The 24,689-nt window shown below is 41.4% G+C and overlaps 2 protein-coding genes across 9 annotated transcripts in view; one reads left to right on the top strand and one right to left on the bottom strand.

Moving 5' to 3' along the window:
• The window catches only part of tenm2a (teneurin transmembrane protein 2a), a 207,608-nt gene extending 197,190 nt beyond the window's left edge, over nt 1–10,418 (top strand). For all 8 annotated transcript variants that reach the window (XM_067598778.1, XM_067598779.1, XM_067598777.1 and 5 more), the window contains 12 exons: nt 44–217; nt 553–1,196; nt 1,487–1,662; nt 4,049–4,284; nt 4,387–4,683; nt 4,929–5,486; nt 5,594–5,863; nt 6,065–6,475; nt 6,667–6,777; nt 7,076–7,343; nt 7,729–7,859; nt 7,994–10,418. In XM_067598778.1, coding sequence (XP_067454879.1) covers nt 44–217; nt 553–1,196; nt 1,487–1,662; nt 4,049–4,284; nt 4,387–4,683; nt 4,929–5,486; nt 5,594–5,863; nt 6,065–6,475; nt 6,667–6,777; nt 7,076–7,343; nt 7,729–7,859; nt 7,994–8,731 — 4,014 coding nt within the window. In that variant the 3' untranslated portion in view covers nt 8,732–10,418. The remainder of the gene's footprint in view (nt 1–43; nt 218–552; nt 1,197–1,486; nt 1,663–4,048; nt 4,285–4,386; nt 4,684–4,928; nt 5,487–5,593; nt 5,864–6,064; nt 6,476–6,666; nt 6,778–7,075; nt 7,344–7,728; nt 7,860–7,993) is intronic.
• Nucleotides 10,419–12,201: 1,783 nt separating this feature from the next.
• On the bottom strand, nt 12,202–21,186 carry zgc:165573 (cysteine-rich and transmembrane domain-containing protein 1). Its single transcript, XM_067598775.1, has 3 exons — nt 21,036–21,186; nt 17,422–17,741; nt 12,202–13,263 (listed from the first exon to the last, which is right to left on the bottom strand). The coding sequence occupies exons 2-3, from the start codon at nt 17,720–17,722 to the stop codon at nt 13,160–13,162; spliced, it is 405 nt and encodes a 134-aa protein (XP_067454876.1). The 5' UTR covers nt 17,723–17,741; nt 21,036–21,186; the 3' UTR covers nt 12,202–13,159.
• Between the last annotated feature and the right edge of the window lie 3,503 nt (nt 21,187–24,689).

Here is a 24,689-nt window from a genome sequence, read left to right as displayed (position 1 = left end):
GTTCTGATCGTGGATGTATGACTTCTCTTTTGTTGCCTTACAGGTGAGCATCATAGCGGGTCGGCCGATGCATTGCCAAGTGCCGGGGATCGACTACAGCCTCAGTAAGCTGGCCATCCATTCTGCCCTAGAGAGCGCCACAGCCATCGCCCTGTCCCACACCGGCATCCTCTACATCGCTGAGACAGATGAGAAAAAGATCAACCGAGTTAGACAGGTATGAGAAGGAGACATATTGTACACATTTGTCTGAATGTCTGGTTGTTTTAGAGTGAATTTGTTAGTTTAACGTTATTTTCTTGGCTTGCAAAACAGACAGCACAGCTGGATAGGCTGTGTGGGTGTTTTTTTTTTTTAAAGATATTCTGAGATTGTTTCAGATCTCCAGACACTACATTCAATTCAGGCCCTTTTTTCCTAGTCCTCCGTTTTGATAACTGAAAATGAATTTTGCTTTTGGTAATGGATTTTCTTTCATAGAGTGGTGACTTTTTTCAATCTGATCATTAACCCTTTGTTCTCTTCCATTTTCTGTCTGTGCATTTTTCTTAGGTGAGCACTAATGGAGAAATCTCTCTCCTGGCTGGTGCCGCCTCCGACTGTGACTGCAAGAATGATGTCAACTGCAACTGCTTCTACGGTGACGACGGTTATGCCCCAGACGCCGGCTTGAACTCCCCCACTTCCTTGGCCGTGTCCCCTGATGGGACACTTTTCATCGCAGACCTCAACAACATACGCATCAGAGCTGTGCGAGCCAATCGACCCGGCCCTGCCGTCTCAAGCGTGGGATACGGAGGATCTGGGGGCGCGCAGTATGAGGTTGCATCGCCGAGGGAACAGGAGCTATATGTCTTCAATGGGGAGGGGCTTCACATCCAGACAATTAGCCTTGTGACTGGGGAGCCGCTTTACAACTTCACCTATGGTCCCGACGGAGAGCTGGCCATACTGGTGGACAACTGCAACAATACAGTTAAGGTGAGGAGGGAAGGCCTGGGCCAAGGAGGAGGAGCCGGCCTGCTCAGACTGGTGCTGCTGCCAGAGAATCAAGTGGTGACTCTGGGACTTGACCCCACTGGGGGGCTGCGTAGCGTGTCGGCCCTGGGCCAGGAAGTGGCTCTGATGGGCTACAGTGGCAACACAGGCCTCCTGGCCACCAAAGCTGATGAGACTGGATGGACCACCTTTTACCAGTGAGTGTGTGTGATAGTGGACAAGGTGTCTGAATGTGTCTGTATATTTCAACCACTTTTCTATGTATCTAAATGAATGAATTTCACAAGCTTTGCTCATCATGTTCTGTTGCATTCCCTGTTTTCTTCACACAGTATACTGCTGCCCCCCAATGTTAGTTTTTAAAACAACAATTCCTGTAAGATGTCCTGTTATGTTCCTCTCTGGCACATTGCTGTGTGTGTGTGTGTAGCATATATACATGCGCTTCTCCTGCAAATCACCGTGACTGCAATCTCCCGTCTCCCAGATACGACAGCGAGGGCCGCCTGACCAACGTGACATATCCCACAGGCATGGTGACAAGCCTCCACCGCGAGATTGAGCGCTCCATCAACATCGACATCGAGAGCTCCAGCAGAGACGACGATGTCACCGTCATCACCAACCTGTCCTCTGTGGAAGCCTCGTACACCGTCGTGCAAGGTAGAGACACACTCAGCACATACGTACAGGACATACAGTAGGAAACGAGCTGGTCATGAATTTTTAATGTAATTTTTATGTGGCACAGAGGTGGACAAATGCTGAGCTCAAGTCATCATCAACACAAGGCAGTACAATTCAGAATTTAATATGAATGTTGTTCATTAGTGATACTTTGAGTAGATAAAGATGAGCCTGTTCATATTGTATCAATGCTTTAAAGAGACACACACAAACTCTAGAACTAATTAATCTTAGTATTCACAAACACTGTGGTGATGACTCTAATTGAAAGTCTTGTAATTTTCATTCAGTTATGTGCACAGACCAGGAGATCATTTTCCTTCCCTACTCCCTATGTTCAGCCTTCTTTCTCTCTCCCTCTCATGGAGTAAAATTACCAATATATAGTTGTTAATCCCAACTGGGATCATCCTGCTTTTGAATATCATCACAGCAAAATTCATTAACTCATGTAGAGTGAATCCTCCTCATCCCTCAAGCTTTCTTCTTACACACATACACACACACACACACGCACAGAATCACACAAGCACCAACATACAGCTCTCAGCCAGTTCCCATGATCCCTTAGCTTATTTGGTCTGTTTAGAGAGGAAGAAGAAGGAGAATACTTATCTCTCTTCCTCTGACCAGAGCGAATGGCATGACAAGAAGTATGAATTCAGACTGCAGGCTGTTTAAGTCCAAAGGTCTCAGAGAGAATAAGCTGTAGATGTATTCAGTGATCCACCTGCGAGAGATGTTCACAGAGCTGTAAGTCATTTAAGGTTTCCACTGCACTGTGTGGGTTTCAGCACAGCTCTCTGCTGACATACTCACTTAACCATCTCCCTCTCTTCCGCTCTTTCTCGCTCTCTTCATTAACTCCTGCACAGTGAATTCTCCTGGCCCTCCAGCTCTCATTTCTCTCTCTCTCTCTCTCTCTCTCTCTCTCTCTGTCTCTCCCTCACTTCTGTTATATTACGAGGTTGTTCAGACAGAGAGAGCAGAGAAGATTTATCTAAAGGCTGTTGCTGCCAAGTCAGTGGAAAAGGCTTCACTTGTCTATTTGAGGCATTGTTAAAATGTGCCTGGAGCTTTATTACAAATTGGCCTTATGGATTACTGTCATTTATGGTGGGGCTTCAAAGGGAGACACCATCTGATCCCCTCACCTTTTTGTAAATGAAATAAAAAGATCCCCCACCACCACCACACACACACCCTCTGCGTCTGTCAGATATCTCTGAGCTGAAAACAATTTTATCATACGTTTAATCATTTTTTTTGTGATTAAGACGCCTGTTTTCAGACACCAGAGGGAAATTTTAGCCTCAGCATTAGGCAGGGGCTTATCTGTTTCCATTCTTGTGTTTGAGAGTGAATCATTACACTGTAGAGATGCAGAGATAGAAGAGAGATGTCAGTTTTCATTCAGATTATTTTGTAAGAATAAGATTCAGTCGAATCAGGCACAAATATTTTCAAGGCATGATCTCTTTCTCACTGACAAATTTTTCCACTTCTAGTTAGCTTTGTTTTAGTAGAGCAGAACATACACCACCTGCTTAAAATGTGTTTTCCTTGATGCGCCAGTTTCAGGCATCAGTAACTCCTTTCCTGGAACATTTGTCAGATGTTGGTAGGCGTGTTGACAGAAGTGAGCATTCACTCAAATTAGCTGTGATTGTCTCTGATAGGCAGGTTGAGTATGCATTTTTAATGTTATGGAAACATTTGGGTCTGTTAACATAGCCTTTACTCCAGTACTCTCTTTAGCTGCAGTCAGCCATGTCCCATAGAAGGAGTAGGAGGAGTAGGGATAGGATCCAAATAGTCAAATGCTTCTGTCTTTTTTTTTCCCTTGAACCCAATGAAAAATGCTGTGAGGCTGAATAAGGTTGTGAAGGAAAAATCATACAAAGTTATAAGAAGATAAGCACAGAGCTTAGAGAATCTGACTGAACTTAAATGAGAGCACAAAATCATGTGATGTCAGACAGAAAGTTAAAAACTTTCGTGTCATCATTTTAAAAAAAAAAACTGAAACAAAGAATAGTGGATTGGCAATTCTCAATTTCCTTTTTCTAAGGGTGAAATTTCAGCCAGCTGCTATCATTTCTATTACACTGATATTTGCAGGCCAGTTAACTTAGAAATTGACCTTCCTAACTAAAGAATACTTTTCAATGCTTGCAGGATTTTTGTTTCCTGAGCTCAGCACTATTTCCCTCACTATGTCTGATCCCAACCTAATGCTTTGGTTAATAGATTTGCTGGGATTTGGGTTTGACATTAATTCCGAAGTAGACAGGAAATTAATGCAATCCTTGACTTCGTGCTTTGCCTGTCTTACAGTATGTTCACTTGTCTCCCTCTATAGACCAGGTAAGGAACAGTTACCAGCTGTGCAACAACGGGACCCTGAGAGTGATGTACGCCAATGGAATGGGCATCAGCTTCCACACTGAGCCCCACATCCTGGCAGGTTCTGTCAGCCCTACGATTGGTCGCAGGAACATCACCCTGCCAACAGACAATGGCCTCAACTCCATTGAGTGGCGTCTGCGCAAGGAGCAGACCAAGGGAAAGGTCACCGTGTTTGGCAGGAAGCTAAGGGTGAGTCATTTAAATCTAGATATTTAACAGCCCTTACATTTCAGCATCAAGTAAAGCTCAGAAATATGTCAAATTAACCTCTCCACTTTGCCCTTTTTTTAGGCTCATGGCCGCAACCTCCTCTCAATTGACTTCGACCGCAACACACGCACAGAGAAGATTTACGACGATCACCGCAAGTTCACGCTGCGTATCATGTATGACGCTCAGGGCCGGCCGGCTATGTGGTTGCCCAGCAGCAGTCTGGCAGTGGTGAATGTGTCCTATTCTACCACCGGACAGCTTGTTGGGCTGCAGAGGGGGAGCATGAGTGAGAGGACAGAGTTTGACCCCCAGGGACGCATCCTGTCTCGTTCTTTTGTGGATGGGAAGGTGTGGAGCTACAGCTACCTTGACAAAGTAAGTCCATTTATCACTAACACTGTCATCTAAGAATGAAATCTCACCAAGACAAGGAAATTGCAAGAATGAATAGTAATTTGGACTGTAGAAGTGAGTAATATAATACATCATTTTCATGGTTATGAAGATTCAAATTTTTCAGCTGAGAGCAAATTACTCCTGGTCCTATTTCACAGGAGGCAAGTCACCCGTTCATAATGCTATTATACTAATCCATATTTTGACTCTGTCTTCGCTTCCAGTCCATGGTGCTGCTCCTGCAGAGCCAAAGACAGTACGTCTTTGAGTTTGACGCCTCAGGTCGGGTCACAGCTGTCACCATGCCCAGCGTAGCTCGCCACACCATGTTCACACACGTGTCAGTGGGCTACATCCGCAACACCTACAACCCCCCAGAGAGCAACGCCTCCATTATCCATGACTTCAGTGAGGATGGCAGGCCCCAGGCCACACATTACCTGGGCACCGGCCGCCGTGTCCTCTACAAGTACGGCAAGCTGGCCAAGTTGTCAGAGATTGTGTACGACAGCACTGCTGTCACTTTCGGCTACGATGAGACAGCTGGTGTGCTGAAGATGGTCAATCTGCAGAGCGGGGGCTTTTCATGCACCATCCGCTATCGTAAAATGGGCCCGCTTATAGACAAGCAGATCTACCGCTTCAGTGAGGAGGGAATGGTCAACGCGAGGTTCGACTACACCTACCACGACAACAGCTTCCGTATCGCCAGCATGAAGCCAGTCATCAGCGAGACACCACTGCCCGTTGACCTCTACAGATATGATGAGATCTCTGGCAAGGTGCAGAAATGTTGTCTATTTCAATCATTTTGAGCATCGATGTACAAAAACCTTTTTGGCTGCCCGAGGACTCACCTTTTCTCTAAACTTTTCTGTCCCTCCTATAGGTGGAGCACTTTGGAAAGTTTGGGGTCATTTACTATGACATCAATCAGATCATCACCACAGCCGTCATGACGCTGAGTAAGCATTTCGACACCCACGGTCGCATCAAGGAGGTCCAGTACGAGATCTTCCGTTCACTTATGTACTGGATGACAGTGCAGTACGACAGCATGGGACGAGTGGTGAAGAGGGAGCTAAAAATCGGGCCCTACGCCAACACCACTCAGTACCGCTATGATTATGATGGAGACGGACAGCTCAGCGGCGTCAAGGTGAATATTCTGTGTGGAGAGAGTTGGTATTTTGAGGATTTCTGTCTTTAGAAGCTTAAGTCTTCATGACAGCTAATATAGCTCAGAAACTAATCTATCACTGACATTACACCCTGAACTTATTATTGTGTGAAGTAGTTGGTTCTAACAGAGGCAAAAAACTGATTGAATCATATTTATAAATCTTGTTGTTTTATTCAGGTGAATGACTGGTCTACCTGGCGCTACAGCTATGACCTGAACGGCAACCTCCATCTCCTGAACCCTGGGAACAGCGCCCGGATCTTGCCGCTCCGCTATGACCTCCGAGATCGCATCACACGCCTGGGAGATGTCCAGTACCGGCTGGATGAAGACGGCTACCTCAGCCAGCGTGGTTCAGACGTCTTTGACTATAACTCAAAAGGTCAGCTGCTGAGGGCCTACAATCGAGGCCCCAGCGGCTGGAGCGTTGTGTATCACTACGACGGGCTGGGCCGCAGGGTCTCCACAAGGAACAGCCTGGGACAGCATCTACAGTTCTTCTACGCTGATCTAAACCACCCAACCAGGGTCACACACATTTTTAACCACTCCAGCTCAGACATCTCCTCGCTCTACTATGACCTGCAGGTAGGCGTCCTGTTCTTATATTACCATATATGAGCAAATACTGAATATCTTTTCTGAGAAACTTGATGCAAGTTTACATACTTATAAATATCGTTGTTAGAGCAATACCATTGCAACTTATAGCAAAAGCTTTATCCTGGAACATAATAAAAATGAACTAAAAACTGAATTTCTGACTATCTCATGATCAGGGTCACCTGTTTGCCATGGAAGTGAGCAGCGGAGAAGAATACTACATAGCTTCTGACAACACTGGCACACCCCTGGCTGTCTTCAGCAGCAATGGACAGATGATCAAACAGGTAATACTCAAAGTGGCCTTGAATCATGAGATGGTATTGCTATGGTTGCCATGAAAACGGTGTTATTCCTCATTCCATTATTCCTCCTTTTTGTGCTGATACACAAATAAAAATGGTGAAAAAAAGAAAACCGCATAATGCAAATGCTCCTGCCATCTGCCGTGCCAAAGTGTCCTTGTACCAGACACTAATTCCTTATCAGCTTCAGGGACGCTGGTCTGTAACTGACCCTGACCTTTCCATCAGAAGAAGAGCTGAGAATCACTGAAAGCAAACTGACTCTGTTTATGTCACCCAGGTGCAGTACACAGCCTACGGAGAGGTGTACCTCGACTCTAACCCAGAGTTCCAGCTGGTGGTTGGATTCCACGGTGGTCTCTACGACCCCTTGACTAAACTAGTCCATTTCACCCAACGGGATTACGACGTCCTGGCTGGGCGCTGGACTTCGCCAGACTACAGCATCTGGCCCAAGATAGGGAAAGATCCCTCTCCGTTTAATCTGTACATGTTCAAGAACAACAACCCCCTCAGTGACATGCTGGATGTGAAAAATTACGTCACAGGTAGAGGATTGATATGTATAAATATGGTGCACATGTTGGCATATCAAAAACTTCACTACAATAGACACAACGAATGCCTTATTTAAAAGAATTGACAAAGTAAACATACAGGCACATGTAGATCACCACTATAAGCTCAACTTAGCTTGTTATGCCCTGACATTATCAACGATATCTCTAATGTGCAAAAAAATCTGATTGTTATGGGCAAAATAGTTAATGCAACATTGTACTACAGCTGGCACAGCTAATAGAATTGCATAACACCAGCTGAGACACAAAAGCAAACACACTGTCAGTTTTTTATGGTAAAAAATAATTCATTTGCCACCATGTTTAACTTTGTCATTCAGCAAGGTAATTTCCACCCTATCTGCTGTTGTAGATGTGAAGAGCTGGCTGGTGATGTTTGGCTTCCAGCTCAGTAACATAATCCCTGGGTTCCCTCGACACTCGCTCTACTTTGTGGAGCCACCGTATGAGCTGCAGGCCACCCAGCACTGTGAGAACGGACAGGTACGGTCTGCTGTGCACAAAGAAAATATGGCTATTCTCCTCATGAAATCCAATATTAAACCCATTGTAGTGATTCAGCTTTTATCATGAATTTTCATTCTGATACTTTTTTTTAAATACTCTTTCTTGTGTAGCTCATCACTGGCGTGCAGCAGGCCGCAGAGCGTCACAACCAGGCGTTCATGGCCCTGGAGGGTCGTCTCCTCAACAAGGAACGTCGCAGACGCAAGGACAAGCCTGGCCACTGGTTCGGCACCAGCACCCCCATCATAGGCCGCGGTGTAATGCTGGCACTGAAGGAGGGCAGAGTGGTGGCTGGCGTGTCAGCCTTGGCCAGTGATGACAGCCGTAAAGTGGCTCTGGTGCTGAATGGCGCCCAGTACCTGGAAGGCACCCATTACACCCAGGACGGGAAGGACTGTCACTACTTTGTGAAAGTGGGCTCTGCTGACAGCGACCTGTTGGCGCTGGGGCTTACCAACGGGCGCAAGTCACTAGAGAGCGGCATCAATGTGACGGTTAGCGGCCGGTCGAGAAGAGGAGTGACTGTGGAGTTTGCTGTGCCGTCGTTTGTACTGAGCGTTCGGTACGGACTCGCTGTGGACGTGGTGGATGAGGAAAAGGTCAGACTGTTGGAGCTGGCCAGGCAGAGGGCCTTGGCTGGGGCCTGGGCCAAGGAACAGCAGAGGGCCAGGGATGGGAAGGGAGGCAGTCGCCTCTGGACGGAGGGCGAGAGACAGCAGCTCCTAACAACAGGTAGAGTACAGGGCTACGATGGCTACTATGTACTGCCTGTGGAGCAGTATCCAGAACTGGCTGACAGCAGCAACAACATCCAGTTCCTCAGACAGAACGAGATGGGCAAGAGGTAACAGCCCACCTGAACTCGCTTGAAGGGCAGACTCTTCCCCCTCTCCCACTCACTTCTCTAGATCCTGCTCCTTTTTCCTACCCAGCCTCCTCGACCCTACTCCTCTCAAAACCCATGGAGAATTAACCAACAAATGGGGTTACTCACGGAACGCTGCAGGGAACTTTTGAAAAGAATGACTCAACAGAAAACATGTTATTGTTAATTTTACTGCCACAGGCAAAAAATTTAAAGTTTAGTCAAACGGTTCTGTTTTTTGAAAAAAAACTTTGAACAACTTAAAAAGCACTGAAGAACTGAACTGTTGCTTAATGAATAAGAAGATTCCCCTTTTTAAAAAAGATATTGATATTTTCGCCCATATTTTTTGGGTCACACTGAGAGCGGCCATGACAGCTACTGAACACACAGTGAAGTTGTTCTGTGCTGGCCTCTGCGGTGAAGGCTTGTCTGTCTCTAATAGACACTAAAGGAAAAGGGACCAAAGTGGAGACAAAGCCACCCCAGAGTGCCGCCATTACAACTACACATTAAAGGAGGACGTCATAAACAGCGACATACAAGGCAATGTTAAAGCTCGTCCAATACTATGAGTCGTCTCCCTGTCTCAGGCCTCCCATCGTCCACCACGGACCAGTCCTCTGCTGCTGAGGCAGCACACATCCAACCAAGCAACACACAAGCTAACGGCATCCTTGAACAAATCCGAGCTGTTAATGGACAAAAAAAAATAAACTTTTTAAAAAAACAAAGTCAAAAAAATGATGGCTATATTTGTGGACAGTGGTATCACACAGCATTGTTTATTTTGAAATGGGGAGAAGAATCATATTACTACATATGTGTCCAACTACACTAAATTTCAGGATGTTGCGTATACTGTAGATGCCGTAGTTTTGTACGTTTCAGTCGCGGTAGAATTGTGAGACTTTCACCAAGGCACTTCTGTACAGAACGATCAAACACACCACTCACAGAGTCCAGAAAACATGCTAAGTTAGTATTTATTTCATTTTATTCTTTTTTATTTATTTATTCTTAGTACTATATGACAATCATGAATGAGTCACCAGTTCTATTCAAAATGAACTTTAATGGATGAGTTTATTTTCTTTTGTAAAATATGTAAGAAATGTTCATTTTGTTTTTGTATTAATTTCAGTTTTCTGCCAGGGCAAATAATAGTCACTCTCAAAAAGAATAATTTATGTAATAAAGTGTTTAAAAAAACGGTTTATACTTTAAATAAAGTCTTTAAAACTGTGAAATCTGTTTTTTTTTTTTTTTCAAAATATATTTCGATGTACAGTGTATAGACCTACCTTTATGCAGCACAGTAGAATATTGTTCAGAATATCAAGTTTTATATTTCTAAGAGGAAGTGGCTTGTAATGTGCAAAATCTTTAGCTGGTCTTACTACTCTAGAGTTTTGTGGCACTCTAATATTCCATATCTACAATATCAATCCCCAGTTTGTTGTTTTTGACTGTTTTTTTGTTTGGAAGCAGAGATATTTCTGTCCTAGATCCCAACAGCAGTAGCAGTAATGGATCCCTCTCACTGTGAAGAGACTCGTGCTGGATGTCATAATGTACCAAATCAGTATTATCAAAGGATGATTCTTATACATTCACTGAAACGAGACTCTTCTGAGAACCTTATCAATAAAACATAATTGTTTACTTCACCTGAGCGATGTGTAGTTCACTTTCATCTCATTTTTGCGTTATAAAATGATTGATGTTCTTTTCATGATAGCAAATTCCACCAGATTTGACTGACATACATTCGCATTAGCTGCATTTCAAAAACATTATTAGATAGCTGTTGGTACACCAGACAGCTCCATTGTTTAAAACAAGTTGCTTCCTTCTTTGTTAATTGTGCATCAACCTCACAGGTAAAGTCCATTTTTGCTCCAGGTTTTCTGTGTTGAAAAAGTAAAATAAATAACAGTGATGACTTCATGGCATGCCACTAACAACCTCACACAATTGCTGTTTTCCTCTTCCAACCATATTGCTCACATTTCTGAATGCACATACATAGCTGCCAATATTTTTGACAACAGCAGTTCAGATGCATATCTACTGAGATCACCCCTAACTTCAAATGCTTACAGATAAATGTTTGTTATATATGTTTCCTGGGATGATTTTATTCTATTCTATTGATCCGTTCTATTGAATTTTAGATGCATTCTCTAATGTTAGAGGTGGTGGAAGGTATCTTGATCACTAACATAAATAACAATACCACACTACATATTTAAGTCCTGCATTCAAAATGCATTAAAAAGCAAAAGTAAATAAGTATTAACAACAAAACATACTCTACTCATATACTATTCTATACTATACTATACTGTGCGATACCATCAAACGTACTCATAAAGAATTTCCTCTATCAGTGTTATTTGATTTTATTATTACTGAAGCATTAAAGCTGGATTTCTGTCTCCCTCTTCTGGCAGTGAGAGCAATTACAAAAACACTGTCAACATGTGCTTGCGTCATATGCTACGTCGTAGCTTACGCTGTGGCGGCTCTAAAACGGTGGACAAATTGCTTCGAGCGTCACACAACCTCCGCTAAATAGAATTTGATCATTCGGTCCGATAGCATTTGGAAAGTGTAGAAGAGCCGCACTATTCAATTATTTTATCCCAACTCAAGTTAGCAGAGGGCTAACCGGAAGTTAGCCGCCTCAACTGGTGGAATTCTCTGGGTGTGCATTCAAACGGGAATGTCCCTCCTGACATGAGATTTAAAAACTCTGTATACTGTGGAATCCAAAGAGCTTTATTTTGCGGTGATAGGTTTAATTAGCATTGTAGGAATTCGTTTGGCAAGGGCTTGAATTTAACGGACGTTCGTTTGTATGTAAAAGTTCCGCACTGCAAGTTTAACATAAACATATTTTTAGGTTATTTTTGGTCAAGGTGGAACTAATTTTAACCGCTTCAATTTATGTGCATCATATTTTCTAAAATGATAGTGTGTTTTGTACGTGAAATCTTAGTTGTCAAAGTAACTTAAGCTGTTAAATAAATGTAGAGAAAAAAATAGGATATTTTGCTCTGAAATGTAGTGGTACCTCGAAATTATTTTGAAGTACTTGAGTAAATGTACTTAGTTACTTTCCTCCACTGCCTTTCAGGTACTGTAAGAAAACCGGTATGTGAAACATCCTGTAATATATCCTTTGTGTAAAATTGTGCTGCAATTAGAGCACACATTGTATTCAATTATCACTGCAGTGCTTTGGCTTCACTTTTGTGAAACATACAGTTGATGCATCAGAAAGGCGACCATGCACAATATCCCGCACTAGCAGCTGTGTTATAAATAGTCGAAGGTATCCTGCCCAGCCTCGGCGACCAGGATATACTGATTTATACTCTCTATCCTTAAGCCTCACACACTCACTGCGGCATGGCCCTGAACAAAAACAAACGACAACGCCTTCAGTTTCATGGGAATAAATTATTTTAATGCAAGAATCTTATTCAAAGCAAAAAGGCATCCAACATGTCATTTGGTTTCTTCTGTTGAGCAATAACATTTTTTTCACATTTTCAGTTTTATCTCCAAGGTATGTAATAAAAATAATATTGGAATAATTTTTCATATCAAGATCACCATGAAAAAAGAAAAAACATTGTGGCCATCGAATGTTAACAGTAATCATACATTAATCACTGTCATCTTCAAAAATGCATTCCATTTATTGTCATATGATTTCACCTGAAGACATACGTCAGCTTCTGTGCAAATGAAAGGGAAACATTTTAAGCATCAGCTTCTTAAGAGCACCCTATGGCTCATTAGCAGCCAGGGTCTTGGTGGTTTTAAGGTTATGGGGGTCCAGGATACGGGGTTGTCCTTGCGGGATGGGAAGTAGCACAGGAAGGGGCTTATGGCAGGGTTAGAGATGATTAAAAGGGCAGGCAGGAGTAGTATCTTACAGAGGTAATCATCATAAAGTGCCAAAGAGCCTCACACTAAGTCAGCCTGAGATCCAAGTATGCTGTATTTGTCTATGTGTTACTGTGTATCCACCTTGTCTGAGTTTGTACTGTCTGTTGTGTGTCGTGTAGGGTTAGAGTGAAGAGCCTGAGATTCAGGGTATGTCTATAAGCTCAGTTACAAGCTGCTACAGAGTAGCCCCTGGACAGGGTCAGTCAGTCAGTCAGTCAGTCAGTGCTGAGGGCTTCACATCACGGTAGAGAAAGTGGCTCTGGGAGGAGACTTCCATATGGGTTCAAGGCTTTTATTTATAGACGAGCAAAAGACTAGGAGAGGGAAATGGCGGAGTGGTTGCGAGTATGTGCGAGGTTTAAGGCAGATGGGGGGAAGGGGCGGTAGGGTTTCGAGGCACAGAAATGGGGGGCAAGGGAAGGGGGGATGGGGGTGTTGGGGAATAGCGTTATGTCAGCATGTCCCAAAGACAGCAGCAACACAGAGCTGTCCAGCAGGCTGTCAGGCATGTGTCTCCTGTGTCGTCTCGTCTCCTGTCCTCCACCACGTACACTGGAGAGAGAGAAGAAGAAGAAAGAAGAAATGAGCCGAAAAGGGTTGACATGGTGAGATGGTAAAGAACGGGAAAAATGGTACACCACTTAAAGAAAGTAATAAGAAGAAAGAATTCCCTTTTCTACAACTGCATAAAACCAGAGAAAATTTTCAGAATTATGCTATCAAATCTTCAGCAGTAAGTTGAAGTATAACCATGGCTGCTATGATTTTCCTCTAATTATGTTCATCATGGGAGGCATGTCACCATGGTAATGCCATAGCAGCCCAGAGCCATGATCATACAGCGTTACAGTTGAGTAACATTAGCTCTGCTTTGAGGTATCGTTGGGCAGATGAAATTAAGCCTTTCAGAACTTCACATCTATGTGCTCCAACAAGGCATTTTCCTTTACTTCACATGTACAGCTGTGGTTTTATTTCACCTTAAGTCAATACATCTAAATGAGTCATGTTACCCATATGAAGGGTCCACCATCTGTCTCAGACAAAAAAAACAAGTCAAACAACAGGCCTGAATGAATACATCTCCCCTTCTTTGTGTTTGTGATGAATCATTCATGTGGAAGGAAACACTCCAGCTTTTAACGGCCAGGTGCACTGGCTCATAACATAGGTGACTGTGTCTCCTAGGTGACCGGGTCCGGGTCAATAGATAAAGTAAAGCGAGCTAACCATTTATCACGTTGACCTCTGATAATGATATGGCAAAGAACTGGTTAATGATTGACCAATATTTAATAACGACAGCTCTATCAAAAGGACTCACAGCAACAACCTTGATAACACTGTCCTTTGATCAGCCAGAGGAAGCTTATCTTGAGTCAGTCACAGGAGCAGTAACACCTCACTGCTTGCTTTTAATGCATAAAGGTGTTAACTATGCTCTGTGAAAGCAAGACTCTCTTTGCATATTCATTTTGAATATTTTACAATGTCATGTGCTTTTTGTTTCACAGCTTGTGCTGTAGTTTATTCTGGATGCTCAGATGGGAGTTGCCACTGCACTGACACACCTTTTATCTTCAACCTGGCTTGACTTCACACTTTTTAAACCTTTATTAATTACTCTACATAATGACAATTTTTGCATTTTTACAGTCAAAGTTGTTAGTATTTTTACAGCCAATTAAGTTATTTAAAGTCTGTGTAAAGCAATAATAAATTTGTGTTCTGGGTTTTTCACACCACAGAAAATAGTATTATTAACCACCCAGCCAAATTTGACTGATTAACAAAATCGTGGAAAAACAAGCAGTATTCTGAGCTTAGAAACGCTGAACAGCCTCTGAGCCTCTGAACTTAACAATGCTCACGCCAAACTCCATTAAAAAAATATACAATTTATAATAGGCCTTGTTTGTAGGCAAGCAACATGGATAATATTTCAAAAATAAAGTAACGCTAGGAGCCACTGTTCAGCACATATTTTGTAGGTAAATGTGGACTTATTTCCTCTCATCTTGTTAACTTAGCAGTTAACAAGCCATCAACCGCCAATCATGGAGGGGTCATGCTAGTGACGCCTCTACGTCATAGTGCAGCCATTTTAGACACGCCCAACAAATCCAGAACACAGAAATGGTGAAAAACAGTTTAATGGTCTAACTTCACAATTCAGTACTACATAGTCCACAGTCTTTTCACATGTTTCCAGCAATTATTTTCTGGTAAAAATGCCCAATTTTTACTTGGAAAAAAAATGATTTTGACATTTTTGACAAATGACATTTTGTTTCGTCATAGTAGGAAAAGCACAGGTGCTACTAATTACATTTACAATGGCTTTGTTCTATTCAAGTTTCCCCGTAGGCCATGGCAGTGTGACAGTGAGCCAGCATTCACAATAAACAGAGCCTGAAACTGAAGCAGCTAGTGTTTCCTCTAGGATTTTTTTTTAGCAGTGGTGACATTGTATGCACGCAGAAGCCATGATGCCAGGACCCATATTTGCACACATCCACAGTGGAATAACTTAAAACTTGCTTGGAATTGTTCCAGACATCCATCGAGTGATGTGTGTGTTAATTTACAGGAGCTTTTGACACCAGAAGGGCTCTGGAGACCAAGATAGCTGTCACTGTAATAATTTTCAAATTATGAAATGTCTCAACATACATAGGAGGGGTTTGGGGGTTGTCCTCCAAGAAAATGTTGATATTTGACTAAAAACTATGCATTGTCATGTCATTTTGGAGCATTATCAGTACAATATTTATAAAAAACAACAACAACACAGGTTGTAGTTTTCACAGTCCACTCTGACAGTAACAAGAACAAAAGTGAAACCGATATACTCACTGATGAAGTAAGCACTATGTCCTGAAGTTACCCTTCACACTTTCATGAGTGATCACACTTTGCACAATAAAAAATAATCATCATAAAATAATATTGGTAAAATGAGATAGTGAATGGATTTGAACTGCTATTTTTTTTCTGTCTCATCCTCCCATAGTCAGGCTGGAGCCACTAGCCAGCTGTAGAGATCGGTATTGTTAGGATCTTATGTTATCTTATCGATACTCTTTGTGGGTCCAGTTCTATCTTATACTCTTATCAGCTCTCTTTCATTACTAAAGAATTGTTATTTTTATTGTTTTTTTTATTATTATTTTAAAAAGGAATACATTCAGAACTGGACTAGACTTGATTCATATCTTAAATATAACAATATTGTTTCTAGAGCAGCAATAGTATAGTTGTTTACAACAACAAAGTCACTATATACACTCAATAATATCTCACTGGACACAAATCTAAAATGTCAATAAAATGAATAATATTCTTGACAAAATATGGAGTGAAGTTTAGAAAGAATGAAGAACATAGACATCAGTCTGTTAGAGGGAGGGGGGGCTGTCATCTCAGCCTATAGCAAAGTTTACAAGAATTTGATTAGTTTAAGACATGTGGCAAACTAAGATTAACAGTGACAGCTTTGGTTTGAGCTTGTGCATAATTCACTATTAACCTAATCAGTGCACTGTGGTTGTGTAAAACTTACCAGCGGTGGATGAGTGTTGAAGCTATCAGTTTTCTACATTTTTATGCTTGTTGAACAGGTGTTTTTATAAAGTACTCTTATTGGCTTTTTACTCACAAAGGTTTCATTGCACTTACAGTAACGAGTAGTTGTCGTCAATCTTTCATTTTATCTGGTTCACTGTCTCCACTGCGGCCTCTCTGCTCTGCTGTCTGCTCTGTGTGTGTGTGTGTGTGTGTGTGTGTGTGTGTGTGTGTGTGGGTGTGTGTGTGGAGCCCCACCCTCGGTCAATACCCAACACAGAGCAGAGAGGAGATACTGCAGCACAACCAGAATTGACACCAATTCCCAATCAATCACAACTAGGTCCAGTCAGCTGCTTTAAGTGGAGAAAGTGCGAATGGTTTGTGTTGTCATAATGTGAAATTTCAGCTGCGGCATTCATTATTTAGCAAAGGTGCTGCACTGCTGTTGAAAGCATATAGGTGAAACACTGTTGGGAGATGCCCTATGAACCACTACAACCTGCACTGTAAGGGTCATGTGACCTACAGAGACAGCAGAAAGAAAGCATTGGTATGCTAATATGTGTTAGCCTTGCTAGTTTGCCTACTTTTACCGTTGAAGTACGTAAACAGTGAAGAAGCATTTAAAATATTTTTAAAAATCTCTACAGCAAAGGGAAAAACTTTTTTCTTCTATTCAACTTAACCTCTAGCAAGCAAAATATATTATATCCATCATGAATATTCATGCAACATAACGTCTAGTTTATCAGATCTTGAAAACGACATGTGAGGACACCCTCGGTGTTGCAGTTCTAATAATATCACAGATTCTTAAATGTGTGTGGCAAAGTGAAAGACTTTCTTTACATCAGTTCAGATTGTCTTGCTGGAGAAATATCACATAAATATGATGAAGAGGAAACAGCTCAATGCTTCTGTAGTAAACGACACCATTTTCAATAATGATTTTCTACTGAAATGTGTCCACTGTAACTGATTTTTGGTCATTGGTCATGTGACCCTCATCTTGCAGGTCGTAGCTGTCCATTCTGATTCAGGTCATTATAGCATTTTTCATATTATCAGTGGTCTTTCAATAGTTCTGTTCTGACAACATTATGAATATATTTGCATCAGTCTCTGTTATGTGCTACTACTCACCTGTGTTTTTGGGAGCTTCCCCATACATAGGTCCAGGAGGGGGCCCGCCCTGCCAGCCAAACTGTGGTTGTCCAGCGTATCCTTGATAAGGAGGCTGCCCTGGCCCAGGGTAGGGGCCTCCGGGGCCCATTGGTCCGGCAGGGTAGTTAGGGTAAGCTGAATTAGGCTGCTCCATGTTCACAGGGTATCCCTGTGGAGGATAACCCTGAGGTGGGTAGCCTTGTGGAGGTACGCCCTGGGCTGGGTAGCCTGGAGCAGTGGGGCCACTGCCGGGGTATGGAGGGGGCTGCTCAAAATTCATCTTTGAGTTGAACAATCACCTGAAGAACAAGACAACAGGAGTGTAAATAATGGCTCTGTTTTAATTTGAATGATCCTGACAAGTAAACACTCGGGCTGGGTAACGTTTGAATTTTATCAATTCTCATTCTGCTTATTGAAAGAGAGAGGTCAAAAAAAGGTCAACTGTTTATTTAACAAAAATATCTTTATTCTTTTAAGTATTTACTTTGACTTTTATTCTTTCATTAAGATAAAATAAGTAAACACACTGGATACAAAGGATTAATCATATCTACAGTTTGATTTATTGCCGTGAAGGCTTTGTTTCTTGAGGACCTTATGACAGACGTGTGCTTGTGTTTGTGTGCGTAATTTAGCCCTTTAGCCACATTAGGCAATGAATTCCTCTGAGTCTTAATACAAGAACACATTTTCTGACAGGCACAAAAATGTTGAAACTGTTTCCCAGAACAGAAAAGTACATAGCATATAGCTGTCTTCCCAAATCCCTGAATCCACTCTCCTGCTGTTTCATGCCTGTTGCAGTCTCACACGGCAAACTACCATAATTTCCACAGCCAAGGGGGAAAAGACAAGCGCATCACATTATTTTACAGTCTGTAGAGGTGTCTTATGATTCAATGGTCAATCCCAACCTAGCTCTGCCCTCCCAGAGATAAGCACCATTATCTTACTGTTCACACACACACTTTGCAAATGGAGGAGGCAGCTTCACAGTGTACTGGGTGAGGCTAATCAAATGAACCATAGGAAACAGGAGACAAAGAGGAAAAAGATTGCAGAAGCTAACAGGCTGTACTGGTTGTATGTTCACACTTGGTTTTCCTCTTTACTCAGAAACATACATGACGTGTGATATTATCAAGATCACACATTCATGTTATATTTCTTTGTGAAGTGTGAGACCGACACAAAACCTTTTGGCAGTACAATGTACGCATGTGATCAGGCTAGTGTCTAAATGTTATTCGTTCCACTCTAGACCTCGTGAGAAGGAAACACTAATGGCTTCTGATGGGTCCATCACAGCCCTCATGTTAGCCTTCATCCCTAGATTTGCTCATGTAGAACAGCCATAACAACAGATAGTGGGTCAGGTGAAACTCTGCTTGGCCTCCCAGGATTCCTCTGTCACTTTGGATATGTACACTATAAACATCTAAACAGCACGACAACTCCCTTCACCACACCCTCTCCAACCACATCCAGTCTTCTGTCTATAATAAAGCAACGTTGCAGCTGTAAACTGAATCATGTCAGGGTGTATTTTACAGTGTTATGTACAGTTCCAGTGGCCAACACCTTCATCTATATTTGTTATCTAGTTTGGAGAAAACAGAACTCAGTTTATTAGGTTCAAAGTATAATGGCATGTTTTATATAGGCTATCTGATGACCTCATTTGATAGGTTTAAGGGCGGCTCCTGTGTAGTGTTTCATACCTATGATGCTGAGTACATTTCAAAATAATTTCTCAACATCATGTGGGGAAATTGAGGAAATACAACAATGTTGTAATAATTCACAATTACTACTTCCTGCTTTAACTTTTGCAAAAAAAAAACAAAAACAAAAAAAAAAACCCTCTCCTGTACAGTGTTTTTGTGAAGATGACTGTACATTACACCACCTGAATGTGTCCCTAAAGCTACTGACAGATGGCAAGGCCTCTGTAACTATGGTAACAGTGCTCCAGGAGGAACAGAATGATCCCTAGGGATTTGTTTTTGTTGTACCTTTAAGGCATTGAGTGGTAAAATGACACAATTATCAGATCTTTCCTTCACCCTGTTAACAGGAAAGCTTTGACTACTGTTGGACCTTTGTTCCAACTCATGACTCATCTGCAACTACACTGTGCTACATTACTAGCTAAAGGTTGAGGAAGGGTTTCTTTAAAAGGGACAATCAGTAATCTGACACCAATAGGGATGTCAACAGCATGAAAGTTCATCTTGTAGGTCACCTTGTCTTTATTGTACCCACATAAATCTCCACTAGTCTTTGGTATCAGATTAAGCTTTGATGAGAGGAAATTCCCAGGGCTTGACTCAAATTTGCACAGTATGTGTGTAGATCATGTATACGGTCTGAATGTGTGTGAATTTGCATGTGTGGGTCATTTGTTTTTTTCCCTTGCTGGACTGCCAGAATACGTAAGTGAACCCAGGCTATGTTTCCACAACAATATCATGGTGATAGTATCATGTACAGACACACACAAACACATGGTCAGTGCACATGAGAGGTCTCTGAATCTATTTTAAAAAACACAGTTCAACCTAATGGCATTATTGAACAATTGAAAAGAACAAACGTGTCATTATAATGGCAGCATTATACAACTTCCAATAAAAAGGCCACTTAGCAAGGTTTGAAGCTATAAACCTAAATAAAGCATATCTGAGTAGAACAAGGAAGGAGTAACACTTTATACACAATCAAGTGAATCTAAATGCAAATTTATGAAATTGATTCAGTGTTGGCAATATCAGCTGCTGTTTAAAATCAATTAAATGCCAATGTTCTGCTCATAAAATACAAGTAAACTGTTCTCTCATGATACTAGGATAAACACATTTCTTTGATAATTATTATCATAGACATTTCAACAGAAAATGCACAAATTAAATAAACCACATGATGTCAACTTTAGAGCAATATGTCCATAAGAAATATTTTTTTTATCCCTGAAAATGATGGCCTGAAAAGCCAGGCCTGAAGAACAAGTCTATGTTGGCATGGTTTATACTCAAAGATCTTCATTATATTACAGAGCTATCCTTGTTACGCAGCAGCTCTGTAGCCTGGCAGCCTATATGTTTACTTTCTCTGTGTTCAGACACAAAGAAGCTGGCTGTATATGAAGACACCCCATTGGACCCAATTATGAAGATTCAGAGCCACAATTGTATGTCACACACACAAACAGAGGCAAACACACAGACTATAAAAATTGTCTCGACATACAAATAATGTATGTATGTATACATATGTATAATTTACAGTACATTTTTTTTTCTACAAATTCAAGTGCAATTAACCCTTAAAATATTCATTTGAGTCTGTCGGTTTGTTATTAACGAAACGCTCATTATTACCATATTATTGGCTAATATAATAGCTTTTATTCTTTGTAGTATTCGTATTTTTTCACGCTGGAAATCCGGAAATATTATAAGCCTCTAAACCGAATAAAGGTGGCACCTGCAGGCCACAACCCATTGTAGCACTGTTCAGTTTCCCAGACCTCTAAATTCATCATGACTAAGCTCGTATTGAAGAATTACGGACATGTGAGGACCACCTACCTTAAAATAAGTAGTATCCCGGTCTGTCGCGAACAGCAGCACTCTCTGTTTAAAAATAAACTCCCTCTAGCTTCAGTGTTTATTAGTATTTTTACCGCAATGAGCGTCCCCTCTCCTCTGGTCCAGTTTGCCTAGTGCGTATACCGTTTGCGGGACGTGACGTCATTATAGGGGAACGGGCACGGGGGAGTTCTTAGTGGGCAACAAAACATATGATTGGCTGCTACCGCACCCGCTGCACACAGCGTCCAATCACAAGCCAGAGCGATGAGCAGTGGGACGTCAGGGGGAAGTAATGACTCCTAGTCATCTGACTTGATTAAAGATTAAAAAGGTCTGCATCACCAAGTCAGTGATAAAACTAATAAATGGAAAGAGGAAATAGGTGGGATGCTTGACTCGCATATGTTAATTATTCATTTTTGACTTACTGCTTTCACCCCTGAAGTTCGATTTTTGATTTTATAAAAGCTTATGGAAACTTGGTAGCTCTTGCCAATTATCATAAATTGATCTAGATTTATGTTTATTTTTATTCAAATGTATGACGTTATATATGAATAAGAGCACATATATTTTGAAGCCCATTACTCACCATACACCAGTATGCCCTGGTTGGGTAAAGTGCAGTTTTGTTTCACTCCCAGCAGATGTCACCCTATTCCCAGTCTATTCTCCGAGATGTGGGTCCTTGCAGTTTCTTGGTTTCTTACACTGCAATAAACTGCCATGGAGCTGTTTGACTGTTATGTTGTAATGTAGGCTAATATATTTGCCAACGTCTGTGTTTTATATTTGTTTTAAAGTCTAATAATGAGCTATACATGCCTCTCAGAGCACAGCCCTGATTATAAATTCAGCATTATCAGGACAACTGACTTTTTTTTTTTTTAAAGGACACGTTTCTTCATTTTCTTCAGCCAAGCATGATGCAATGATTGCAAGCACACTGTAGCACCAGGCATTAAAATATTACTTCAAAAGATAAGCGAATGCCTTAAAACTACTTTAAAAAGTAACTACAAGTATTAGAGCAACAAGCTCCCAACACTGTCTTTGTTATTATAAGATGTTCTGTTTAGTCTGTTTATAGATCGGAGCAACTTATTTCTGAGTCTGCTCAGTTTCTGTCATGACAAGAGAGAGCTATGGCTCATGGGACACTCTGCACGTGACAAGTTTCAACTCAGTGGGGGTGTCTGATCTCTTTTTGGGCGGGCGGTGACTAGACGGCTCACTGACAGAGTAAAGCACACATACTCATACTTGCAAACACATGCATACTGTATAGATATAGCATTCTGTATTAGTGCATGCACATATACAGTACATAATAGAGAGTGGTGGCCAAAATTTCAGCACTGTTTGTCCAAATCAGAAAAAGTGAAAGTATCAAAAGTAAAAGCTCATAATGCAGCAGAATTTATATTATCTATTATTTTATTGAAACTACAGCTGTCAGATAAACACACCAATGCAAGGCATGGTACAGTTGGGACACAAGGTTATGAAACATCATCTGAGTTCCTGCATTACACATTACATGAGCACAGTATGAATATAGTAGCATACCAGCAGCCAGGCAGCATGACAGCTGCCATTGACAGAGGAACTTAAAAGGAAATTATCTCTGTTCTGCAAGGTGATACCAGACCACATAGCAACATGTGATAAGGCACGTACAATGCATATGTACAATGGGCTGCCTCTGAGTTGTAGACCAGTAGTGGACCCCAGAGACAAGTACTTGACCTTTAACATATTACACCCTAAGCTAGTACAGCTAGTACAAAGTTATGCACGGAAAAGATGTTGGTGAAAGGTACTATTACTGGTGACATATTAAGCAATAGTCTGGCAGCAGCTTTTAAAAGACTGACCTGATACTGTCCTATGAGGCATATCAGAGATGAGCCTTATCCCGACGCTAAATACATGGCTACACGGTACAGTATGCATTAATTGTCATTATAAACCTATTTGTTTGTATAGTTAGCAGGGCCAGTGTTTGCTTTCAGTGTAAGTTTTACTGTATTCAAAACCTAACCAAGGATTTCTTGTAATTTTCTAAACTTTAAGTTAGTCTAATGATGAAATGTACTTGTTCTCAAACGCTGTATGAATCTAGTGCAGTCCTAGAAACTAGGAATAGCTTGTGTCACAGATTTAATTTCAAAGTTCAGTAGTGATCTAGGAATTGAGGACTATTTTAATTTTACTGTACTCATCAGAAGCCACTTTAAAGAAGAGTTGCCTAAATTCTTGTAATGTAAATGTAAATATAATATAAATGTAAGTTTGTGTGTGTATGCTCATGTATGAGACAAGCATGTGGTCCACTTCAGCCGCTGTCCCCTCCCTGTTAAGATAGATGTGACCAAGCAGGCCATGTGTTTGAGTGTCTGTTTACATCGTCACCCCGGCAATTCAGCCTGAGCCCGTACCATCGACTTCAACGGGAGCAGCTGACAAAAATAGAGCCTCGTCGACCAACCCAACACTCTTACAGGAAAACTGGAAGGGGAGCAGGGGGAAAGGGTGGAAAGGGGTGGGGGGAGGAGATGAAAAGGGGGAATATTTTGTCTATGGAAAAGGCCAATGGAGCAAGTTTACCAGAGTGCATTTAAACTCAGAGGGGAGGTAGGGGTGGTCATCTGAAGTGAAGTTGTTTACAGTTGTATGAGGTCAACATTCTCCATAACAGTATTTAATGTATGTATGGCAGTCAAATTGTGTTCTCCACAAGCCAAGAGGATTATATCAGGAGCAAGGAGAACATTGTGACACATTTACAAAGTTATGGCCATAATTTGGATTAAATATAATGTGTGAGATGCAGTTAAAGTGAACTAATACTTTATTTTTATTCATTTGGATTTATGGCTATTATAACGTGTGTTATTGTAATCATTCTCACAATACATTGATACAGGGGTTTGTAGAATGCAGCACATTTCTAGACAGCAAAATAAACCCAGTCAAATTCATTTATTCACTTATGGCCTTAGCTCAGTGAAAGATTTATTGTCCACAAAGTTACTGACAAGCTTATGTGTCACTGTCACATGCCCACTTATCAATGTTCTAACAAGAAACTCGCACTCTGACCCACTGATTACCACAGTTATGAAACTCTCTTGATGTGATTACAATTATAAATTACGTTGGGAAAAAATGTACAGCTGTGAATGGCACCTCAGTTTAGCCAGTTACCATGAAAGTCACCTTTATGAAGGCACATTTCACATAGCATGTGCTTTTATGAAACATGCATATACTGGTGAGTTTTTATCCAAATGAAAACAAAATATAAAACCTATAATCACAAAGACACATGTGCATTTGTTTCATCTTAAGCCATGATTTTTCAATCATAAGAAAGCTTTTTTGAGCCATCATCAGTTAACATCACTATTGATGAAGGTGAAGGAATTCTTTGGGTTTGTTTATGCTTTGTGTAGATTCAGTTAATTCTAAATATAAAATGAATGTCATGTTGCTCTAGCTGTGGTTGAAATGTATAATTCTGGTCAGTGCTATATGTGTGTATGGAAAAGTTTTAAGTCAACCAAAAGGACTGTGATTACTGGACATCAAGGCTGTGTTTGTGGTGTCCATCCCAAAATAGAAAATGAGATGAATACTTCAGATTCT

The sequence above is a fragment of the Thunnus thynnus genome, chromosome 9 (genome assembly GCF_963924715.1).
Source record: "Thunnus thynnus chromosome 9, fThuThy2.1, whole genome shotgun sequence".
NCBI classification, from domain to species: domain Eukaryota; kingdom Metazoa; phylum Chordata; class Actinopteri; order Scombriformes; family Scombridae; genus Thunnus; species Thunnus thynnus.
Note: the sequence above shows the minus strand (reverse complement) of the source record. Positions and strands in the feature narration are given on the sequence as shown.